This window comes from Toxorhynchites rutilus, chromosome 1 (genome assembly GCF_029784135.1).
Source record: "Toxorhynchites rutilus septentrionalis strain SRP chromosome 1, ASM2978413v1, whole genome shotgun sequence".
Classification (NCBI taxonomy): Eukaryota; Metazoa; Arthropoda; class Insecta; order Diptera; family Culicidae; genus Toxorhynchites; species Toxorhynchites rutilus.
The window spans coordinates 197,255,527-197,278,558 of NC_073744.1; the positions used below are offsets into that span (position 1 = coordinate 197,255,527).

At 36.7% G+C, this 23,032-nt stretch overlaps 1 protein-coding gene across 24 annotated transcripts in view; it reads right to left on the minus strand.

Moving 5' to 3' along the window:
- LOC129762521 (neurobeachin) overlaps positions 1 to 23,032 on the minus strand; it is a 250,072-nt gene that overhangs the window by 88,361 nt on the left and 138,679 nt on the right. For 18 of the 24 annotated variants that reach the window (XM_055760853.1, XM_055760851.1, XM_055760837.1 and 15 more), the window contains exons 2-7: positions 1,410 to 1,641; positions 1,151 to 1,347; positions 960 to 1,081; positions 652 to 898; positions 443 to 589; positions 31 to 378 (exon numbers count right to left, since the gene is read on the minus strand). In XM_055760853.1, the coding sequence (XP_055616828.1) occupies positions 31 to 378; positions 443 to 589; positions 652 to 898; positions 960 to 1,081; positions 1,151 to 1,347; positions 1,410 to 1,641 (1,293 nt within the window). The remainder of the gene's footprint in view (positions 1 to 30; positions 379 to 442; positions 590 to 651; positions 899 to 959; positions 1,082 to 1,150; positions 1,348 to 1,409; positions 1,642 to 23,032) is intronic. The other 6 variants (XM_055760855.1, XM_055760856.1, XM_055760843.1 and 3 more) reach the window with 1 other exon arrangement.

The following is a 23,032-nucleotide window of genomic DNA, read 5'->3' on the forward strand; positions in this document are numbered from 1 at the left end:
AAAATAAATAAAAACAAAAAGCATGCTTACAGATGCAAAATTAAACTGTTCGCCGGAAGCATCGAGCGCCCCGCCGGTGGCGGCCGTTCCGCTGGAATGTCCCGCCGGGCCCATCCCAGCCGAACCGCCCGCCCCCGCTGCAACGATCGCCGAACTAGGAGTACTGCTAGAGGATGAGGAGGAACTACTAGAACTAGCGGCGGCGGCACTGGCGGCGGCCAGATTCCGATGGATGTTGGATTCGATCGGAGCTGGTGGCGTCGGCGATAGGGAGGACGAACCTCCGGCCGCGGGCGATCCAAGCGAGGACTCGTGACTCACCCGCTTGTGGTTGTCCGGCAGATTCAGGTAGCACTCGTTGTCGAACCGGAACTGGGACTGATTGGGAGATATATCGAAAATTGTTAGAATAGAATGGATCAATGAGTACATCGAGGCTCACCTTGTAGCCGGGACCGAGCCGATGCATGGCGCAAATTTGTTGCGTTGTCAGCGCCTCGCTGAAAAGGTAGATGGCGGCCATCTGGCCGCAGAACACACGCTCCTCGTCCAGCTCCGGTGTGGCACCAATGTAGCACTTGTCGAATGGCTGTGTGAATCAAATGAAGGGAATTTAGAGCGACTTCCGTGTGGATGTGTGTAAACACTTACATCATTCGTCGAGACGAACCAGGCCATCTCCGTGCTGGAGGCGAGCTGACCGTTGACCAGGCACTTGATCTCACTCTTGGTCCATCGGTTGTAGATGTAGACGATGGCAATCATGTACCACTTGCGCGGCTGGAACTCGTACTTGACACAGTGCTGGAAACCTTTGCCCTTCACCTTCATCGAGGTCAGCACCAGGCAGTTGCCAACGAAGTGGGCCGTGTAACCGACACCCTTGGACGTTTTGAAGCTTTATAGAAGAATATAGAAGTAGTCACAACGGAGTACCGTAGCAAAGGCACACTACTTACCAGTACAGATAAGGCTTCTCTCGTTCGATATTGACCGAGTTGATGGGATCCAACCGAAACCAGGTGGTGAAGGTGAATCCGTTCTCATAGGGCCACTTCGCAAGTGGCGGTAATACGACAGCCTGTCGAACAAATATGCAGAAAATCATTAGGATTGATCCTCCTCCGATAATCGTCGGTGACAAACTTACCGAACCCTTCCGTCCGGGGAAGCTGAAGAACACATCCGGCCCGTTCCGGTGGGGCATCTGTTTGAGAACGTTGAGCAATTTGGCCGAATGTCGCGGCCACTTACCGCTGATGGCTTTCATCGCACCGAACAGTAGCTTCAGCTCTTTCACTGTGATACTGTAGCTAGCGAGCACTCCCAACATTTCGATGAGTAGATCTAGATGGGAAGAGGAGGGTGGAAAAAAATCGTATTTTGGAAACCGGAAGGCCTTTGCTTACCGGCAACGATGGGCTCCGCTCGCTGCAGCCTCGCCAGGACATGCTCGATCAGTCCAATCTCGGTGCAGGCCTGCAGATTGCGGACGCTCTTCTTCAGGATGGCGATGAAAACGCTCCACACCTCGGCCTGGAGGTTCGCCGGACAGTGGTCCAGCAGCTCGAGCATGTGTTTCACGTTCTGGGCATCCTGGACGACAAAGTTCAGCTCCATGTCGAACTCGCCGCCCACGAGCTGAAAAGGGAACAGACAAGGCACAATTAGACAAATTGCTTTTCGGGACTAGTTTATTCATCATCGCATTTTATGCAAATCGTGATGCATGACATCCAGTGCATGCTGTGCACTGTACAAAATGAATTAATTTTCATGAGAGTTAAACGAAATACAGCATCTCCCTGGTTGCGAGGTGGCCATACTCACTGATAACGAACGCGAATGACGGTTTATAATTATAGCAATCAACGTTTGTTTTCTCACATTTCTTACCCCCTTTTTCGGCTCGTCGAGTTTTCGATGAGTTTCCGGGATTATTATGAGGAAGTGAAATTAAATTCATAATCACGGTGTCCGTGGTCAATCAAAAATACAACTACTACCGCTGTTAGTACACACATTATCGTCCTCACCCGCGTCCGGATGGCGATGGTCATGATTTGCGTGGTTTTGTGGTTTTCCTCTCTGTTGATGCGGAATGAAAACAATGATTCGTGGTTTCCAAAAAAATGGGTTGGTTCAAAAAAACCACCATTCTCAAAGAAAAAAAAATGCATTCAGAAGTTGGTAGTAACCCATCTCATGAAATGAAAGAATCCCTTTGACGTAGGACTACGTCTTACATTAAGGGTGTTAAATCAGAAAGCAAGTCACGTTTTCATGAAATGAAGTTAACGTTAATAACTATTTTCGCTGTGAACGGAATTTAACGATTTGCATACCGATCGAATCGGAAATTTTCTAAGATTTGTTTTATAAGCTATACATTATAATCTCATAGTTTGTATATGGTTTTAATTGATGAAAATTGGAAGCATTTCCATTTCCCCATACATTTTTTATGTCCATTTGTGTGCTTTCCCGAACAGAGCTGTCAATAACGGGCAAACTTATGCAGCCGCTAGAATAGAAACAATTGGAGACGAATGAATCGAATGATTTAAAGTCTCCGTAAACAAAGGAAAAGAAGAAGAATAGAAACAACGAAGGGGGATAGCGAAAAGAGAATATTTGCGAAGTAAACTCCACCCTTGCATCGTAAGTAAGCTGTCGCTAGCGTATAAGTATTGCATATCTTCTGTGGAAAATTCTCAGAATCTTTCTGTGCTCGAAACAACAAAGGTCGCTTAGGTGCTTTATGTTTCCCCTCGAGCTGGGAACGCTAGCGAATATTTAACTTGAAGTGACTCTGGCATTGCAATTAACACAATCATCCGAGCTTGCTATGGCTTTATGTGTGTTGCTTGTTTTTGTTGCGAGAAATTTAGAACTTGTTCATTTCCTGTAGGGGAAATGCGCTTAACACGTTCGTCGCTCCGTCACCCAGATATGGGTGACACTTTCCTCGTCGTTCAAATTGAATAGGATTTTTAAAAGAAATTTGATAGAATAGGCATCTAAGTGTAACTATAGGATATGTAGTAAAATAATAAACTCATAATCATATTATTATAACGTTTATACTATACTTCTTATTAATTTGTAGTACGGATGGTATGTACTGCAGTTTTTCGCGAAAGCCATATAATATGACTTTGGCATGTGTTATTGTTGTCAATTCAAACAAATTATGAAAAATATTGCTAGATCATGTACGAGGGTCACTATTTATATTTCGGGAATAGGAACAAAAACAAATAGTTAAGCTGCGAATATATTTTTATTGTTTTTCAAAGTACTCGCCACGATGATCGACACACTTTTGCATGCGCTTAAACCAATTTTCAAATCATGTATTCCAATCGACACGAGCCTTTTTTTGAGCGATTGTCAAATTAGGTGGGATCCAACGTGGACATAATTTTCGCACAACTAAGTGTTCATGTAAAATCGCATATATGCTGGTGGAACTAATGCTTAGGGATGCCTCAATCTTACAATAGGTTACATGACCATCTTGCTTAATCATTGCTCATCGATTTTGGACGACCTTCACGAAACTCGTCGGACAGCGAACTACGACCACGATTGAATTCACTATACCAGCGATACACAGTGGTTTTTGATGGAGCTTCATCGCCAAAAGTCAAATTAAGTTGATTGACGCACTCTTGTTGTGATAATCCACGTCGAAAGTCGTAAAAAATCATCGCACGAAAATGTTCACGATTCAGTTCCATTTTTTTGCCGAGACCAAACATTCAACTAAATATAAAATAAACAAATAGCGTCCGTATGACAAAATGTTCTGAGTACGTATATCGTCAAAAATGTCAAACTTTACGATGGAACCGTCAGATGGACTCACATGACATCAGTGTTGCCAATTCCCGAAGTATAAATAGTGACCCTCGTAAAAGTTGTCTGCACACTAAGTTTAATCTTCATTTAATAATTTATTCGCAAGCTGGGTTCCGCGAGAAACTCAGAAACGTCGCGTTGAGCGACGAAAGTGTTAAAAAGAACACCCTAAGGAATATGCTCATTGATTGCGTCCAAATACCGCTACAATCTCCGTTTTTCGAAGAATATTATAGCTTAACTAATTGTTGTTCAAGATATCAAACGGTTTTTATTATCTTTATCTATACAGTAAAACCTGTTTTTGTGCGATTTTTTTTTGTGGGGTTTTCTGTTCTTGTGTGGTTTTTTTGTGCGATTGTTTTTTGTGCGGTATATGAAAAAAAGCATATTTGCGTCTCAATTATCCACATCTGAAATCATTCCCCTCCTCCCATAAAATTCTCTAAGTTTTTCTAAGTTTTTGCATGACATGATATTTAACAGAATCACGTTTCGGCATGCAACTAAAAGCACAAAACAGCACGCGCAATCGAAGAGGCACTGTCCCATCGCAAAAGCAGGGATACAAAAGGAAATTGAACGGTGAACGGCGTGGATTTCAGTTATTTTCTTGGGGGAAACTTTTTTTATGCGGTCCCTATCTACCGCACTCCCTTGTGCTCCCTTGGCCGAGTGGTTAGCGTCATAACTAACATGCCGGGTGTTCGGGTTCGATTCCCGTTCTGGTCGGGGGATTTTTTCGTCAAAGAAATTTCCTCCGACTTGCACTGTGATAACGCGTATTCTAGAGCTTCTTGCCACTCAGAATGCATTCAAGGCGTGTTATTTGGCATAGAAATCTCAACTAAGTACTAATAAAAATGACGCAGTAATACTACGTTGAGACGACGAAGTTCCTCTAGGAACGTTAGTGCCATTGAAGAAGAAGAAGAAGAAGAATCTACCGCACTAAAAAAGTATTTTTTTCAAAATGTGTACCGAACACGGTTTTTCAAAGCTACTGGTGAAGTTTTGCACGATTTTTTTATGCGGTTCCTATCACCCGCACAAAAAAAGGTTTGCCTATATATAAATAGATTTCTGTCTGTTTGTCTGATTCTTATAGACTCGGAAACTACTGAACTGACCGACATGAAAATTGGTATGTAGGGGTTTTTGGGGTCGGGGAAGGTTCTTCTGATAGTTCGAGACCCGTCCCCCTCTCCAAAGGGGGCTGCCATATGAATGAAACACAAATTTCTGCATTACTTGAGAATTAATCAAGCAAATGAAACCAAATAAGGCATATGGAGGCTTAGGGTGCAATAAATGTTACTCTAAGGGGGAGCTGCCATACAAATGAAACAAAATTCTGCATTACTCGAGAATTAATCAAGCAAATGAAACGAAATTTGGCATGTGAAGGTTCAATAAATGATTCTATGGTGGTTAGATACTCGTCCCCCCTCTCTTAGAGGGGGGGGGGACTGCCATACAAATGAAACATAAATTTCTGCATTACTCGAGAATTAATCGAGCAAATGAAACCAAATAAGGCATATGGAGGCTTAGGGTGCAATAAATGTTTCTATGGTGGTTTCGACACTCCTCCCTCCTTTCTATGGGGAGGCTACCATACAAATGAAACACAAATTTCTGCATAACTCGAAAACTAATCAATCAAATGGAGCCAAATGTGGCATATGAAGGTTTTTCAATACGAGAATTGTTTCTATAATGGTATGACACCCCTGCCTCCTCTGAAATGGGAGGTGGTCTCTTAAAAATGTTACACATATTTCAACCAAACATACTCCAACCAAATATGACAATTGAAAATTTTCGGAAAACTCTGTGGGAAAATGGGAAAATTCGGAAAATTCAATTCGCATATGTTCTACAATTACATAGTGACAAGCGCTGTTAATTCATTTGATGGTTGCGCTAACGAAATTGATTTTTGTTCGAAAGTGGAAATGGATTTTAATGTGATAAAACGCACTCCTATATCTTCTCCTATCTATCTATATAAATAAAAATGGATCACCGAACGTGTTGATAAGAGCAAAAATTCGAGAAAGAAATTGTCCGATTTAGGGTTGTTTTTATTCTCATATTTTCTGTATCAAACATTTATTCCATGTAACGGAGAAACATGTTATTTGGAAATGGTTAAAAAATCTTGAACGAGAATTGTGTCTGAAAATAATCTGATATTATAATGAAGAGTTCTTGTATAAGTACTAGGAATTTCATAGTAAAAAACGTAATTTTAAAGGATAGATTAGTGGAGGTTGCACAATCAATGAACAGTTCTGCGATTGGACCCATAAACGTGCGCTTAGTAAGAAAACGTGAATGTGATAACGAAAAATAAATTTTGGGCGGGACGAAGTTTGCCGGGTCACCTAGTATAATATATATACCACAGCAATATAAAAGAAGTATGAGAGAACGATACAGAAAACACATTGCAAATAAGCACCCGTTAACCCTATTCGCATTTTTTGCCAGGTACACGGCTCCCGTCGCGAAAAGGTTACAGGTTCATATTTATGCTTTCCTTTAAGGTGTTAGAAAACACTTTCCATGTATACTTTTAGGTGTGCACCCGTGGCCGAGTGGTTAGCGTCTCACATTATCATGCCGGGTGTGCGGGTTCGATTCCCGTTCTGGCCGGAGGATTTTTCGTCAAAGAAATTTCCTCAGACTTGCACTGTGGTCACGCGTATTCTAGAGCTTGCCCCTCGGAATACATTCAAGGCGTGTTATTTGGCTTAATAAATCTCAACTAAGTATTAATGAATGACGCTAGTTAATGCATATGTTGAGACGGCAAAGGTTCCACAGGGAACGTTAACGCCATACAAGAAGAAGAATGTATACTTTTATGATCCAACTTCATTTTATAATGTGGTGTAATATCCTCATGCATTTGTGCAACAGCACCAGTGGTGATGTGGATAGCATAGTCGTGTAAAACAGCTTTGCATTCCAGCCGGTTTGATCCATGCTTGATATCGTTCGGACTTTTTTGGGTACAATTCCAAGCTGACGTTCAGTCTGAGAGAAAGAGATTTTTACTGCCAACGCTAGTTTGGGTGTATACTTGTGACATTACGCTTTGTTCTCTGCGGCAACGGCATGTTGCTCATATTTCTTTTGCGATTTCTTCCGATCACGGTTTTGCGATATTCGTATCGAGCAGAAAAAAATTCAAGCTTCAATTCATCTGGGTTTCAAAATTGCCACTTGCAATTGCATTATGTTCGACGGTAAAAACCCCGGGCCTATGGAATTTACCTTTTTTTTTTCAAACGTCAAATTTTGCCCCATTTCGATGATCGCAGCGGTTCAAGCTTTATTAAAACGACATCTACGCTACCCAGAAAACCCATCAACCGCACTTGAAGAAAAGTTCCCCACCCGGGTGGATTGTGTTTCCTTCTTCAAAACAAGATGTATTCTCGTTCTCTCTTTCACACACACCACCACCACCATCACTGTTTTTTTATTATCTCCCGTAGCCCATGGAAACAGTCGTGTCGACGCTTCGTTCTCACCAACCAACACAAAAAAAAAGACGAGATCTACGAGGAAAGAAATGGGATGTGTAGCACATGTGTAATGAGTTTGTGATGTGCTCCCCCGTGACCAACTAAAGCAAGAGAAAAAACCGAGAAGTATAGAGGAGAAAGTGAAAGGCAGAACATTTATTACAAAACGTGCAGCGGATGGGCTCAATTTGAGATGTTTCACGATAAATTATACTCGAGCACTTCGCTGAGAGCCTGTGAATGGATGGATTACCTGCTGAAATACACAGTCAATCTCCACCCACCCTTCACTTCCGCTCCGACTCGCCCGGAAACCAACCAGGATATGTGCCAAGAAAAGGATTCGTTTTTTTCGTCTCGGATGAAATTTTTCTATTACTCCGCTTGTCATCATAATCACACGCAGATGTCTGATGATGAAGTCCTGGAGACTCTGCTGTTTGTTTCGCTCGAAAATGAAATCTTCATTCGCGTACACTTCCATCTTGAAGGTAAAGTGAGTGGCAGGCAAAAGCACATTTGCCAAAGTTTAAGCCACCTGTCTTCGCCCCGCCTTCGGGTGATGATGTTGACGATGATTAGCCCGGAGTGATGCCGGGGTACATTAATGTTAGCATTCGAGGGGGTAAACATCGTGTTAACGAGGCCAATACTCGGAGTAGGCCATTAATCAATCTTCCAGCAGCAGCAAATTGGGTATGGGTTCCGAGGAACTTGTACGCATTTCAGGCTTCTGTGCAAAATAAACAACGACGAAGCGAAAGCGGATCACATCACACATCACACACACAACATCTAACGATTTCAAGATGATGAGTGTAAAGAGATTATTGTTCAAACCCCCACTCCCCATCGCAAAAAACTCCTCTTATGTTCGAAAACAGAACGTGATATTTATTTTGGAAGAAGTGAACACAAGTGCCGTTGAAAGGGATACCCACTCGGGAACGGGTTTCGTTATTCTGATTCCGTGTAATTTCTCCCCCATCAAAAACACGTTGGGTAATACACACTCGGAAAAAATATTGTATCCTCAAATGCGACCTCCCACCTCATTTTCCTCGAAAACATTACCATAATCAACAAAAGATAAATGCTTAACTGAATCTAATTACAATCATGTTTCTTCGTCGTCTGTTTTTTCGCTCTTGATGTGTTTACGAAAGTTCTCGTAATTCAACACTCGTCACGCCCCGCTGTGAAAGAAACCAGGCGAAAAAGACTGTTCCTGAGGACCTCGCGATTCTCCGTGGAAACTTTTTCGTTCCCCGTGGTGCCCTTCCTCCCCCCGTACAGTGTCATTATCGGCCCCGCGGCGAGGGAGGTCAAATAACGCCACGAACAGCTGTCGACTGGACTCTTCGCGCGTGTGATCCTCGTCCTCTCTAATTAGTTTCGTGCGGCCAAGGAAACACAGAAACGGGGAAATGTCCGAGCTTCCGGGCTTAGCCATTGCTCCGATAATTGCGCGCGAGCACTGCTGGTGAGTATCCTATTTCCGGCGCTGGTTCGTTTGGACAAAAGCTCCTCTAATGCGGAGAGCCTGCTCATGGAGAAGATAGATGCTGCTTATTTTCACTTCCAACTTTAATTAGGGACAGAGAAAGAGAGGGGAGACAGAGAGAAGGATTAGTTTTCGGGCTCGGTTTGCATATTCGAACCCCCTTCACACGAACAGAGAGTGTAGTTTCCTCATCTTAGCCGTACGGGGCCGATCCTTAATGAATTTTTATGATGCGATGTCTGTCCAATAAATATGCGGAAAACTATGTTTGTTATTCGTACACGTTGGTCGTTATCTCTGTTAAATTGTATGCAGAGAGTGTTTGATGAGAGGAATCATTTTGCTTGGCACACTAATCGAGATGAAAAGGTTTCAGAAACCTTCGTTGTTTGGGCCTTAGACTCTATAAGATTCATAGTTTACGTTTCAGCATTTTTGAAAAGTTAGTGTCTCTTTCTTTTCTCTCCTGCTCTGATTCCCAAATTTATACATTCATGTTCTTCTCTTTCTAATATGTTTTCATAATTCCAATATCTGATCATTTTATTCTCTTTATTGTACTCTTCTTTTCTTCATCCATTTTCATTTTTCTTCTTTCTCCTCTCTCTCATTTCTTCCTCTCTTTCTCCTCATTGAAATCCTCTCATATGGCAACTCCTCTATTTGTTGCTTACTCGATTCGGTTTAAATACCCCATTAAATATCTATTTTCTGTTTTTGTTGTACTACCAAAAAATTTATTTGTGATTCTTTCATTTTATTATTATGCTTATTCATATTATTTATTTGAATGTTGAATCATTCTATTTATTTCGATTTTCTTAAATAAAGAAATCGATTTAAGAGGTTTGTGCCATATTCCATGCAAAGGTTTTTTTTTATTATCAATTTTGTTTGAAATGGGTTTTGAGTTTCAATTAGCGTTCTTATTATATATTCACAACAAGTTCTTGAATTTCATTCTTATTTTTGCTCCAATAAAAATGATCGCATCCATTTTCATCTTAATGTAAGGTATGGTGTTTTAAATGGAGATTTGGAGACTTGGAGACTTTTTACCATGAAATTCAAGATTTTATTGTTTATTCTACTATATGTGTTAAATTTCCATTTAATTGTAAATGAATTATGGTTTTGCTTTGAAGTTGATTTATATTTATGTATAAAAAAACAAAACTATGGCTAAAGGGAAAAAATCAATTGTTTTGTCGAATGGAATTATCGTATATTTTCAATCAATAATTATTTTCCGAATTTTTATTAAATTAGCATATTTTATTCAATATTTTGCTATTTAATTTCCTCTTCAGCTTATCTTTTGTTCTTACATTAATGTTTCCAATTTTAATCTCATTTTTTCACAGTTCCAGTTATTTCGTTCTCCTAGTGAATGCTTACATTTATAACATTTTCATTTGTATTTTTGCTTATTTTGCAACACACGGTTCAAATTCCGAATTCCTATCAATTTTCAGATTTTTCTTTAGGTTCAAATTTTCATCTATATAATTTATAATAATATATGCTCATTTTGCTGATTTTTTAAAATCATTTTCAATTTTTATATTTTTGTTATTTTCTGGATCTATTTTTTTTCTAAATTCTGAATATTTTTTTTCTTCTTATTTTTGGACTCTCATTTTTTTATTTTCCATAATTTTTTTTTTCAATTTTTAAATTTTTAGTTTTACGAATTTCCATTTCTATTTTTATATTTTTAAAATAACAAAAATTTAACTTCTCGAATCAAAAATTCAAAGAATGCAAAATTTTAAAAAGTTCAAAGTCTAAAGTGTTAAAATTTATTGAGGACATAAAAAACCGAATTCAAAAAATTTTGAATTCTAAAAAAAATGAAAACGATTGAATCGTTTTCATTTTTTTTAGAATTCAAAATTTTTCTAAAAAAATGTTGAAAATTGAAAAGAGTCAAATTTAAAAAAAATTATAAAAATGAAGGTACAATTTTTTTTCATTATTTTTTTTTTAATTTTATTTTAGAATTCAAAATGTTTTGAATTCAGATTTTCATATTCTCAATTAATTTTAAAACTTTAGACTTTGAACTTTTTAAAATTTTGAATTCTTTAAATTTTTGATTCGAGAATTTAAACTTTTGTTATTTTTTCTTCAATTCAAATTCTCAAAATTCACGATTTTTCAAATTGTTTATGCATTATAACCTGTTCAAATTTTTTATTTCTCATTATTTTTTTCAAATTTGAAATTTAAAATTTTTTGAATTTCAATTTTCTATGTTTCAAACATTTGAAATATTCAATTTCCTGAATTTTAATTTTTTGTTTGAATTTTTGATTTTAATTTTAGTTCATTAAAATCATTTATTTATTTGAATATAAAATGCGAATTCAATTTCAGTTTTTGATTGTTTTGAACTTTTCAATTTCTAGAATTTTGGATTTTCTGTTTTTTTAAGGTTTTCCGAATTGGAAATGTTCTGAATACTCAATTTCCTAAATATGTAATATTGTTTTTTTCATTTTTTAATTTATCTGTTCCCAAATTATTTTTTTTTTCCAATTTGCCTTTTATTTGATTATAAATTATCTGGGTCTAAACAGTTTTAATTTTTTGAATACGGATTTTTTTATTTTATTTTTCTTATAGTTTTTTAATTTTCTTATAGTTTTTAGGTTCTGGAATTAATTTTCTTAATTTGTAATTTTTATTATTGTACATTTTTTTTAGAATTTCATTTTTTATTGTTTATTCTTTGAATTTAATTTTTGTATGTTTCCAATTGTCTAGTTTTGACTTTTTATGTTTTAAATTTTCCTAACTTTCAATTTCGGTAATAATATTGTTTTTAAAATTCTAATTTCTGACATTTTGGGAATTCTGACATATTTTTATGAATATTTAATTATTTGAGTTTTTATTATTTAGAATTTAAAATTTTGTGATTTTTTTAATAATTATTTTTAATTTTTTGAGCTCAATTTTCAGTTTTTTAAATTTTCTGTTTGAAAATGTTCAGCTTTTTAAATTTCCAGTGTCTCAAATTTCATTTTTTTTATAATTTTGTTTTCTTAAATCATTTATTCCTCGTTTCTATTTTCTGAATATGAAATCTTCAAATTCATTTTTCACAAATTTCTTTTTATTTAATTTTTAGAATTTAAATTCATTGAATTCGAATTTATTGAATTTTTAATTTTACGTATTTTCTATTTCTCTAGTTTTCTAAAATTTTGATAGTTTTTTTTTTAAATTTGATTTTTAAACAATATTGATTTTCAATTCTCTAAATTAGAGTTTTTGAACATTTTCCTGAATTTTCAACATTATGAATTTTTGTCGTCTGAATTTCTAATTTTCTGAATGAAAATTGCGCGGTATCAAAAAATATTTTCGGCATTGAATGTGTTTATAGTTTTATATAACTTTAAAATTTTGTTTTTTTTTCAATTTCCAATTCCTTCAATATTTTTGAGTTTTCAATCTCATTCTATAAAAATTTCAATTTTTCATTTAACTGCACTGTAATTTATTTTCAATATATTATTCAGTTTCCTTAATTTTCTTTTGATTTTCTATTTTAAATAGTCTCTTCAAATTTTAGTTACAGTTTCGGTTTTTTTTTATTCTAATTTTCAACGAAACCATCATGATTGGATCTTTTTCTGTTAATTTTCCCTTTGCCATTATTTACTTTATCGCGGTTTTCCAAACTTTTGCTTTAATTTCCCATTTTAAACTAACAGAAGTTCACGAGCTCTGCATATCATTTATTTCCACAACAAGATCCACGACTTTCAAATTATGATATTCATTATCAACTTTGATGCTAATTTTACCAATTTTGAACAATCAAATTTCAGCCTTCTTATTTTGATGTAAAATTTCAGTTCTAAATTTATAATTATTCATTTTTTTGAATAACTTTTGAATTTTTTATTTAGTTTCAATATTGTTTATATTAAAACATTCGTCAATATGGCTTCAAAGCGGTTTCAGCGAGATGCCCTATCTTTCATATTTATATTGGAGTGCAGTGCATTCTGTCAAAAGACGCGGATTTCAAGCAAAACTTTTCGATAATTTTCATTTGTTCGCGCTGGAGGTTATTTTCATGTACACAAGAGTTATAGAGACTTTCAGGCAATAAACTGTGAGTGAACAATTTTTGTGAATATTTTAAATATATGAAGGTATAAACACTATTTTCTCACGTCTTTTGCCTAGATAGCTAAAACAAAATACTTTTTGCGATTTCATTTACAACTTTATTAATTCTCCAACCCATACATCACAACCTAAATCGTTAGTGTCTTCTGCCGGATCGCGAAAGATACTGTTTGACCAAGTCGTTCTCGACCGTCATCAAATAATCCGCGCACTGCTTGATGTGACTACCCATATCACCCTTGGCCACACGATGTGTCGCGTTGAAGGGACATGTCTCCAGTTGTTTACCGATGTACTGTTTTTTACACTTGATAATATGGTATGGCATCCGATGACGCACGATACGATGCTCCTTGTTGTAGGGACAGCTCAAATATTCGTCCTCCATGGTTTTTGTTTTTCCGCGATTTAAACTGCCCCTCGATTTCACGCAGTTAATTGGCAGAGATGCAACGCGTTGCTATCGCTGTCACTGTTGATACAAGTATGTACTTTTAATAGCTGTGTGCTGCTATTTATACTCTGCTTGGGTGAAAAATTTAATTTGAAAAGTCTACCTGTGAAGCAGTGTACGTAAACAGCTACCCAAGTTATCGGTAGATTATTCAGTTATTTGAATTTGTTCAGAATTGTTTTTGTAATGTGGTCGACAACAGGAACGTACTTCTCCTGAGAATTCACATACTTTTTTAACCATCTGAGTAATTTAGTTGAAAATATATAATTAATAGCATACATGTGGTGGCTGTTAAAAAATTCCATATAATCAATGGGTAAATATTTGTTTGCAGATCAAGTTTCTCCATTGGTAAGTACATTGTACCCGTGCAGGTGGTGTTTTTGAAAAAGAAACCAAACCCTTATAGCCATAAAACAGTCATAAACTTGAAATTGTTCGTACAGGACAGACAAGGAATCATGTAACACCAAATCCGCTGACACGATTTTGCCTGTATGGCAAAGGTGGTGAGAATCGTGCTTGGATTTTCCGCTTTGCTCTTAGGAATGCCGGAATTATTGGCGGATATCCCAAAAACCCTGAGCAGCAAACAGTGAAACGATTGACATCTTCATCAGTAAGGTAAAGGCGTGCGAGTTGCCCAATCGCTTGACATAGTCTACCTATCGATCAAAAATGTTCATTGGACAGACGACATCTTGACGTAAGAAATGTGTTCACCACGGTTATCATCTGTTCATGGAAGTTGGAGCATCGATGGAGGTCATTGAAGTCATCATTAATTTTCAAAATGGTTCAACTATTCTTGATTTCGTTCTGAATCCCGAACTGATTTCGGAATGATATGCTTAAAATATGTTCGCTTGGACATAGGCGCCAAAATCTGTTTTAAACTTTTCAATTTCCAGAATTTTGGATTTTCTGTTTTTTTTTAAAGTTTTTCGATTTGGAAATGTTCTGAATACTCAATTTCCTAAATATTTAATATTGTTTTTTTTTCATTTTTAATTTTTTTCGAATTTTTCTGTTCCCAAATTATTTTTTTTTCAATTTGCCTTTTCTTTGGATTATAAATTATCTGGGTTTTCAATCTAAATAGTTTTAAATTTTTGAATATAGATTTTTTTTATTTTCTTATAGTTTTTAGGTTTTTAGGTTTTTAGGTTTTAGGTTTAGGTTTTAGGTGGAATCAATTGTCTAAATTTGTAATTTTTATTATTGTACATTTTTTTTAGAATTTCAAAGAATAAACAATAAAAAATGTTTTATTGTTTATTTTTTAAATTTAATTTTTGTATGTTTCTAATTGTCTAGCTTAGACTTTTTATATTAATTTAATAATCTTGTTTTTCGAATTCTCATTTTTTTTTGTTATTCCAACTTATTTTTTCTTTTCCTTAAATCGATTTAAATTTGAAATTATATTTTTTAAATTTTGATTTATAATTTTATTTTAATTAGAATTTTACATTTTCTGAACCCTCAATTTTCAAATGTTTAAAATTTTTGATTTTCTGAACTACAAGATATCTAAATTTTAAACTTTTTCGAATTTCAGTGTTTTTAAATAATTTTTTTTAATTTTTTATTATTTAGAAATTAAAATTTTGTAATTGTTTTCTAATTATTTTAAATTTTTGTTTTTTTTTTATTTTCCATTACAAAACTTTTGCTTTATAAATTTTAAGTGTTTCACAATTCAATTTATTTATAGTTCTATTTTCTTGAATCATTTATTCCTCGTTTCTATTTCCTGGATATGAAATCCTCAAATTCATTTTTCAGAAATTTCTTTTTATGCAATTTTCAGAATTTAAATTCCTTGAATTTTGAATTTTGCGCCTGTTTTATTTTCTAATTTTTTAGTTTACAAATTTTTGATTTTGTGAACAATGATTTTGTCACAATTCTTTCATTTCTCTTTTTTTTTAAATTTGATGCTGATTGAATTACTGTTTGCTAAACTCTTCCGATAAACAATTCTCAAAAATTTCTAATTCAGGCATTCATTTTTTTTACAATTTTATTTGACTTTAGTTTTTGTATTGTAGTATATATTTTTAAAATTTTCAATTTTGAATTCCACGATTTTTTTTTTTCTTTTTAGTTCGAGTTTCCAATTTTCTGGATGTTTGATTTTCCGAAATTTTGATGATTTTTTCTTTTAATTCGATTTTTAAACGATTTTGGTTTTCACTAATTTTTAGTTCTCTTAATTAGAGTTTTTGGACATTTTTAATTTTATGAATATTAATTTTTTAATGGGCAATTGATAGCCAATTTCCTGAATATTCTATTTGCTGAATTTTCAACATTTTGAATTTTTGTCGTCTGAATTTCAAATTTCTGGCTTTTTTTCATTATTTAACTTTCAATTCCTTGAATCTGAAATTTTATGAATTTATATTTTTAGATTCGATTTTCCTAATGTTTTTTTTGGTTTTTAAGTTTCAGAATTTTTTTTGGAATTTTCCATTTGTCTGTTTCATATTCTAAAATAATTTTTTTATCAATTTTGATTTTTATTAATTTATGCATTTTTTTTTGTTTTTTCATTTGATGTGCTCTTTTAATTTTTATCACCTGAATTTTAAATCTTCTGATTTTTAATTTTTTTGAATTTTTAATTCAATAAATTTTAGATTTTTGTTTACATTAAAATTTTTGTAATTCGAATTTCCAGAATTTTATGTGTTTTTTTGTTTGTTTTTCAAATTTTCGTGATTTCAATTTTTTGTCGTTTTTTTCCGAAATCTTTTTCTTAAATTTGATTTTTTATTCAATTCATATTGAACTTTGTTTTGTTTCGTTTTTAATTTTTTTTTTATTTTCAAATATCGTTATTTTTTTATAATCTAAAATTTTCCTAATTTGCAATTTGAACGATTTTATTTTTTTCAAGAAATTTTATAAATGAATTATCAATATATTATATTGATAATGATGAATAATTTTTTTTTCCATGCAAATTTCTAAATTTTCGGGGCCACAATTTTTTTTTATTTCAAGAATGTTTATTTTTTATGTAGCAATTTACTGAGATTTCTATTTTTTCATAATTTTAAATGTTCTGAACATTTTTCTTCTTTTATTTTTTTTATTTTTAAAATTTTTAATTTTTTAAAATTCTATTTTCTTGATTTCTTTTTAATTTAATTTCTTTTGACTGTTTAGTTTTATCAACGCTAAATTTTGAAAAAATTTATGTTGTTTGAATTCTATATATGAATGTTTACAGCATGTTTACAGCATTTTCAAATTTTTGAAATTTCATTGTTTATTTCGAATTTTATTTTATTATTTTTGAATAAAGGTTTAAATTACTTTTGATTCAGTTAGAATTTTTACAATTTTTGTTCCTTGAAAACAAAAGTTGGAAAAAAAAGTTAATAAAGTCAATAAAGTTTTGAATTTAAAAAAAAATCCTTTTTTTAATTTTAAATTTCAAGAATTATAAATTAAACTATGTTCATGTTTATTTTGGTGGTTTCCTGAATTTATTTATCTTTAATTTGAATTTTCAATTCCAATTTTATTTTAAACTTTTGAATTTTAATAACTTTTTATATTGAATTTCTAAAATTTTAAATTTTTCTAAATTTCTCTTTTCACAATTTTTTGATCTCCCATTTTTTCTCCCAATTAAAATTTTTCGAATATTTTATATATACAGGTCGGACTCGATTATATACAGACTCGATTATATGTGATTCGATTATACACATTCGTTTTTTTTTTGTATTTCAAATCTGACATATTTTCAGAGAAAATGAAATGAGTCAACGTTAAAGTGAAAATGTTCAATAATTGGAATTCGAACATATGCGTAGAAAGATTTATATCATCAAATATGATCTTCTATCACCTCCTGAAATAGTTAGGATTTTTCATTTGAGAAAGATACTTTATGACTTTAAGAGGATGAATCACAAATTGTTTTCTTCTTTTATAATAAAAAAAAAAGAAAAAAATTTGTATAAAAAACAAATAAAAATTAGGTTCTCAAATGGGGATCAACACTAGGGTAGGAGCCTACCTGTTGGTCTCAAATGCTCCTATCTCACGCCTCCACGAAGATCATATGACGACATTTTTAGATCGGGCGTGAACTGGAAACACACACCTGGTCTTGGCTCCGAGAACGGGTGTCGAAAGTGGCTAAGTGAGGGGGTGCGAGCGAGTCAGAGCGCTATATCTCTCCCGGGGAAGGCCTCCCGGGTCATGGAGGCCTTGCCAACCCGCTGTCTCCCGGGCAAAGGAGATACACCCAGAAAATGGAGCTACGTTCACGAAGAATACTCAGAATGCGATCGCCCGAGGAGGGTCCCCGAACTAGAGCTGGTCCTGGAACGGGCGTAAGAGCGAGCGGCCAGCGGCTGGAGGGCGATGTGCAAGAGCGGGCCACCAGACGGGTTCAACCCGAAGAGCTACCGCCACACGGAAACAGCAGCCATCGACATCACCCAAGAAACGCTGCGCCTACGAGACGTGTTGCGACTGCCAGACGACAGTCGTCCACACTCGTGGGTACCACTAGGCGCCGGATCATGTGGACACACGAAATGAACGAATTCGTGATCCGCGCCTATTACATCTGCACTGCTTTGGAGACGGACATGAGCGGTCGCCCTCGAATACTCGCAATGTTCGAGGAAGCGTATCCAGAGTTCGTCGGGAGGCTTGACCAAAACGCGATGAACGCGAGGCGTAGAGCGATTGTACGCAACAATATGCTCTCCCAAACGCAAGTCGACGAGATCAAGCAGCAGGTGCAGAGAGAACTAAGCTCCAGAACAAGCAGAGCAAGCGATGTGTCGAGACGAAGTTCAGTACGGCTGAGCAATTCATTCGCGAGTGGGGCACGCGAATCAGCACCAGTGGAGGCCACAGTACAACAACCCCCTGAGCCGGAAGACCCACAGCCAGATCAACAACTACTACGCGATCTGGTCTTCCATTACGACGAGGCGATCTCACAGTTCCGCGACACGGACCCTTTGTCGCGCCCCAGGATCCCGAAGTTACAGCATTCCCGCAGGCTGACAAGTGCAGTAAAGCTCATGAACGAGCACGTTCTTCCGCTGCACTTGGTTGATGCTGAGAACATGGAGGAGCTGCAACTGAACGTTTACTGTGCTGCTGTGGCGACCGCCAAAAGTTTAGGATACCGTATTAGGCCAAGAGGCGGACTGCTCCAACATCTCCGTGAAAGGCGTGAGCCTCCATGGCGAAGGAGATTGGAGCAACGGATCCTAAACAAGCGCGCCGCAATTGGAAGACTGATGGCGTACAAAAGAGGCAGCAGATCGGCGAAATTATGTCGCCAAGTTGCTGTGATCGTGCGGCCTACTGAACTTCGCCAGCTGGGAGCTCACCAGCTGACGGAAAAACTCGACACACTGGTACAGCAATTGAGCGTCCTAACTAAACGGCTGAAACGTTACTCTGACTCTGCAAAGCGCCAGGAACAAAATCGGATGTTCAGAGATAACGAAAAAGCGTTCTACGACCACATTAGCGACGAGAAGCCCGACTACCGCGAAGGTTTGCCAGATATTAGCGATGTGACGAACTTCTGGGCTGGTATTTGGGAGACCCCAGTAGAACATCGCGACGGGCAAATGTGGTTAAGACGGGAGGAGGAGAGTTGTGGTGAAATTGGAGAGATGCCAGCTATCATCGTCGGAGAGAACGATGTCCGCGAAGCCTCGCGGTACCTGAGGAACTGGGCAGCACCGGGCCCCGATGGTGTCCAGAACTTTTGGCACAAGAAGCTGACCGTCGCACATCCAAAGATAGCTGAGTGCTTCAACAAGGTGCTACGTGACCCACACAACCTTCCTGAATTCGCCACCCGTGGCGTCACCTTCCTCCTCCCGAAAGACAGCAACACATTGAACCCATCAAAGTACAGACCGATAACGTGCCTATCGAGTCTGTACAAAATACTGAGCAGCATAATTACCGCCAAAGTTTCTGCTCACTGCGAACAGCATCACATCATCGCAGAAGAGCAGAAAGGATGCAGGAAAAATACGCATGGCTGCAAAGACCAGGCCATCATCGACGCAGCCATAGTCGGCCAGGCGGTATATAACCAGCGGAACCTAAGTATGGCCTACATCGATTACAGGAAGGCTTATGACTCCATACCTCACTCGTTTCTCGTCCGGGTATTGGAGCTCTACAAAATTGATCCCGTCGTCGTTAGGTTCCTGCAGCATGCGGTGAGGCAGTGGAGTACGTCTCTGCACCTCAGTGATGGGGAAAATGTGTTGCAGTCTAGAACGCTGCAGATAAAGAGGGGGATATTCCAAGGCGACTCTTTCAGCCCGCTTTGGTTTTGTCTGGCACTGAACCCCCTCAGTAGGACGCTCAATAGAAACGGTCATGGCTATAAAATAAGGTATGGCGACGGCGCCCACGAAGAAGTGACCCATACCTTTTACATGGACGATCTCAAGGTCTACGCTGATTCACGTCAGCGTCTAGGTGTAGCTATCCGGGTTGTCGAAGACATAAGCAGGGACATCTGTATGGAGTTCGGCCTCGACAAGTGTCGCTGTGTCCACCTGCTGAAAGGACAACTTACCGAATCCGGAGGCTACGAGGTCTATGACGGCGAGTTTATAAGAGACATGGTTCGTGGCGAATCCTATAAATATCTTGGATTCCGACAGCTCACCGGGATTCGCCACTCCGACATCAAGACGGAGCTGCGAGACAAGTTCTTGAGTCGAGTGAACTGTGTCCTGAGGACTTTCCTCAACGCGGGGAACAAGGTACGCGCGATCAACACATTCGCGGTTCCCCTGCTGACCTTCAGTTTTGGTGTAGTCAAATGGAGCAAAACTAACCTAGAGGACCTTGAGAGGAGGATGAGGAAAGCATTCAAAGAGGCCGGAATGCACCATCCTCAATCGGCACTGGAGAGAGTTTCACTACCACGCAAAGAAGGGGGACTTGGAATCGTCGACATTTCTGCACTGTGTGTTGCCCAGGTACGACAACTGCGCGAGTACTTCGCAGAACGCGCCAACCAAAACGCGCTATACCGGGCTGTCTGCGCCGCCGACAGAGGATACAGCGCTCTGCACTTGGCGCAAGCGGAGTACCAACTCAACTGCAATCTGCAGACAGTGGAGGAGAAGATTGCAGCTTGGAAGCAGAAGGCAGTGCATGGTGCCCACCCCCATCAACTGGACCGGCCACACGTCGACAAGGCCGCATCTAATCTGTGGCTAACGCGTGGTGAACTCTCTTCAGTAGTAGAAGCCGACATGATAGCCATCCAGGACAGGATAATGCCGACGAGAAACTGCAGGCGGTACGTCTGGCATCAAGACGTTGATGACATTTGCCGGATGTGCCATCAACCAGGTGAAAACATAGAGCACATTATGGGAGGCTGTCCCGTTTTGGCCAACGCAGCCTACACCGAGCGCCACAACAACGTGGCCCGTATTGTTCATCGACAACTGGCGCTCCAATGTGCTCTACTGGAAGACAACGTACCAAACTACCGGTACCTGCCTGCACCTGTCCTGGAAAATGACCGTTTCAAGCTGTACTGGGATCGCACTGTTCTGACCGACCTCTCGATCCACCACAACCGCCCAGATATAATGGTTTACGACAAGAGCGACCGCAAAGTCACCATCATCGATGTCGCTATTCCACTGAACCAGAATCTGGAGGAGACCCACGGTCGCAAAATCTGCAAGTACCGACCATTGGCCGTGGAGCTCAAGGAACTGTGGGGGCTAAGGGAGGTCCCAAGAATTGTTCCAGTCGTTCTCTCTGGAACTGGAATTATCCCGAAGACACTTCTGGAAGCGCTAAAGGTGTTGAACATCGAGAAGGAATTGGCCGGCATCCAAAAGTCGGTCATCCTTAGCACCTGCGCGATTGTCCGACAATTCCTCGGTCAGGACTAAAACAGCACGAGCATGCAGATACGTGCATTCCGCAGAGCCTAGTCCCCCTTTGGCATTCAGAAGCCCGGGGGCAGGTGAAAATTCTGGCTAGGTTCGCCTAGTTAAGAAGTGAGATAAGTCTGCCAAAAAAATTGTTTTTTCTTTGACTCGATTATATACAGTGAAAAGAAATCGAAAACTGTATATAAGCGAGTCCGCGCTGTATATATATTTTTATTATTTATAATATTTTGTATTTTCGATATTTTGAATTTTTGATTTATTGAGTTTTGATTTTTGATTTTGAATTTTTTGATGTACAATTTGTTGTGTGTTAAGGAATGTTTGATTCATTTCATTTTTTTATTATTTTTTTTCAATTTCTAGTATTTTATTTGTTTAATATTTTCTTGTATGAATTTTCATTTCTTGAATTCATTTTATTTTGGATTATTTTCAATGTTCAAAATGTTAAAAATTTTATGGGTTATTTTTGTAATTGATTGTAATTGATTTTATTCAACTTCGAATTCTCAATATTAATAATTTGGAATTTATTGATTTTTTTGAAGAAAGCTTAATTACCTTGAAATCATATTTTCCATATCATGATTTTATTTTTATACAGTTTTCAAAAATATTATTTCTTGAATTCGTTTCTTTTATTTCAGAATACAAAATTATGCGATCTCAATTTTGTTTAATTTTTGGTTGATTTTTTAAAGTTTTGTGTTTTTTAAATGTTCTTTTTTTAATTTTTCAACTTTTTAATTGTCCGAATTGTAAATATACAATTTAGTGGATTATAATTTTTTAAAATTTTGATATATTTTTGAATGTTTTTCAAATTTTTATTTCTTGGATTTAGTCTTATATTTTCGAATTCTCAATAAATTAAACAAAATTTCAGATTTTTAAATTTCACTCATTAATCGCAAGTTTTCGAAATTTCAAATCAATAAATTAATTTTTTTGTTCAATTTTCGATTTTTTTGAAATTAGTTTTCGATTTTGTTGAAATTAGTTTTGTTTTGAAATTAGTTTTCGATTGAAATTAGTTTCGATTTTGAAATTAGTTTTATTTTAATTTTTTTAATTGCTTTTTTATTTTTGATATTTCAATTTTTTTTTATTTTGAATTTCTTTTTTATTTCTAGCTGAACTTTTTCTCTTGAATTTTTTTAACAGTTTAAATTTATTGAATTAAATTTTCCTGAATATTATATTTTTGAAATTTATTTGTAAGTAGCGGCTGAAAAACAGTGTCAGCCCGATACAGTAATTTCATCAGCCAGACGAGGCGCAGAAGGTTGCTACGGAAACCGTTAAACAAAGTGCAAAGAAATTTTGATTGAAATTGATAAAAAAGTGAGAATATTTATGTTCGAAAATTTCAAAATAAAAAGACTCTAATTGCGAAAACTATATGGGGCCTGATCATGAACGTCACTTCACGGTGAAAAAGAAATAAAGTGTGTATAACCTTGCATACAAATCATTCCATTTTCACCGTTAAGTGACGTTCGTGATCATACCCATGTGGTTCTCATGTTGTTCTCTTCTCATATTCTCTGTGATTTACTCTCTCTTCTTGCTGTCC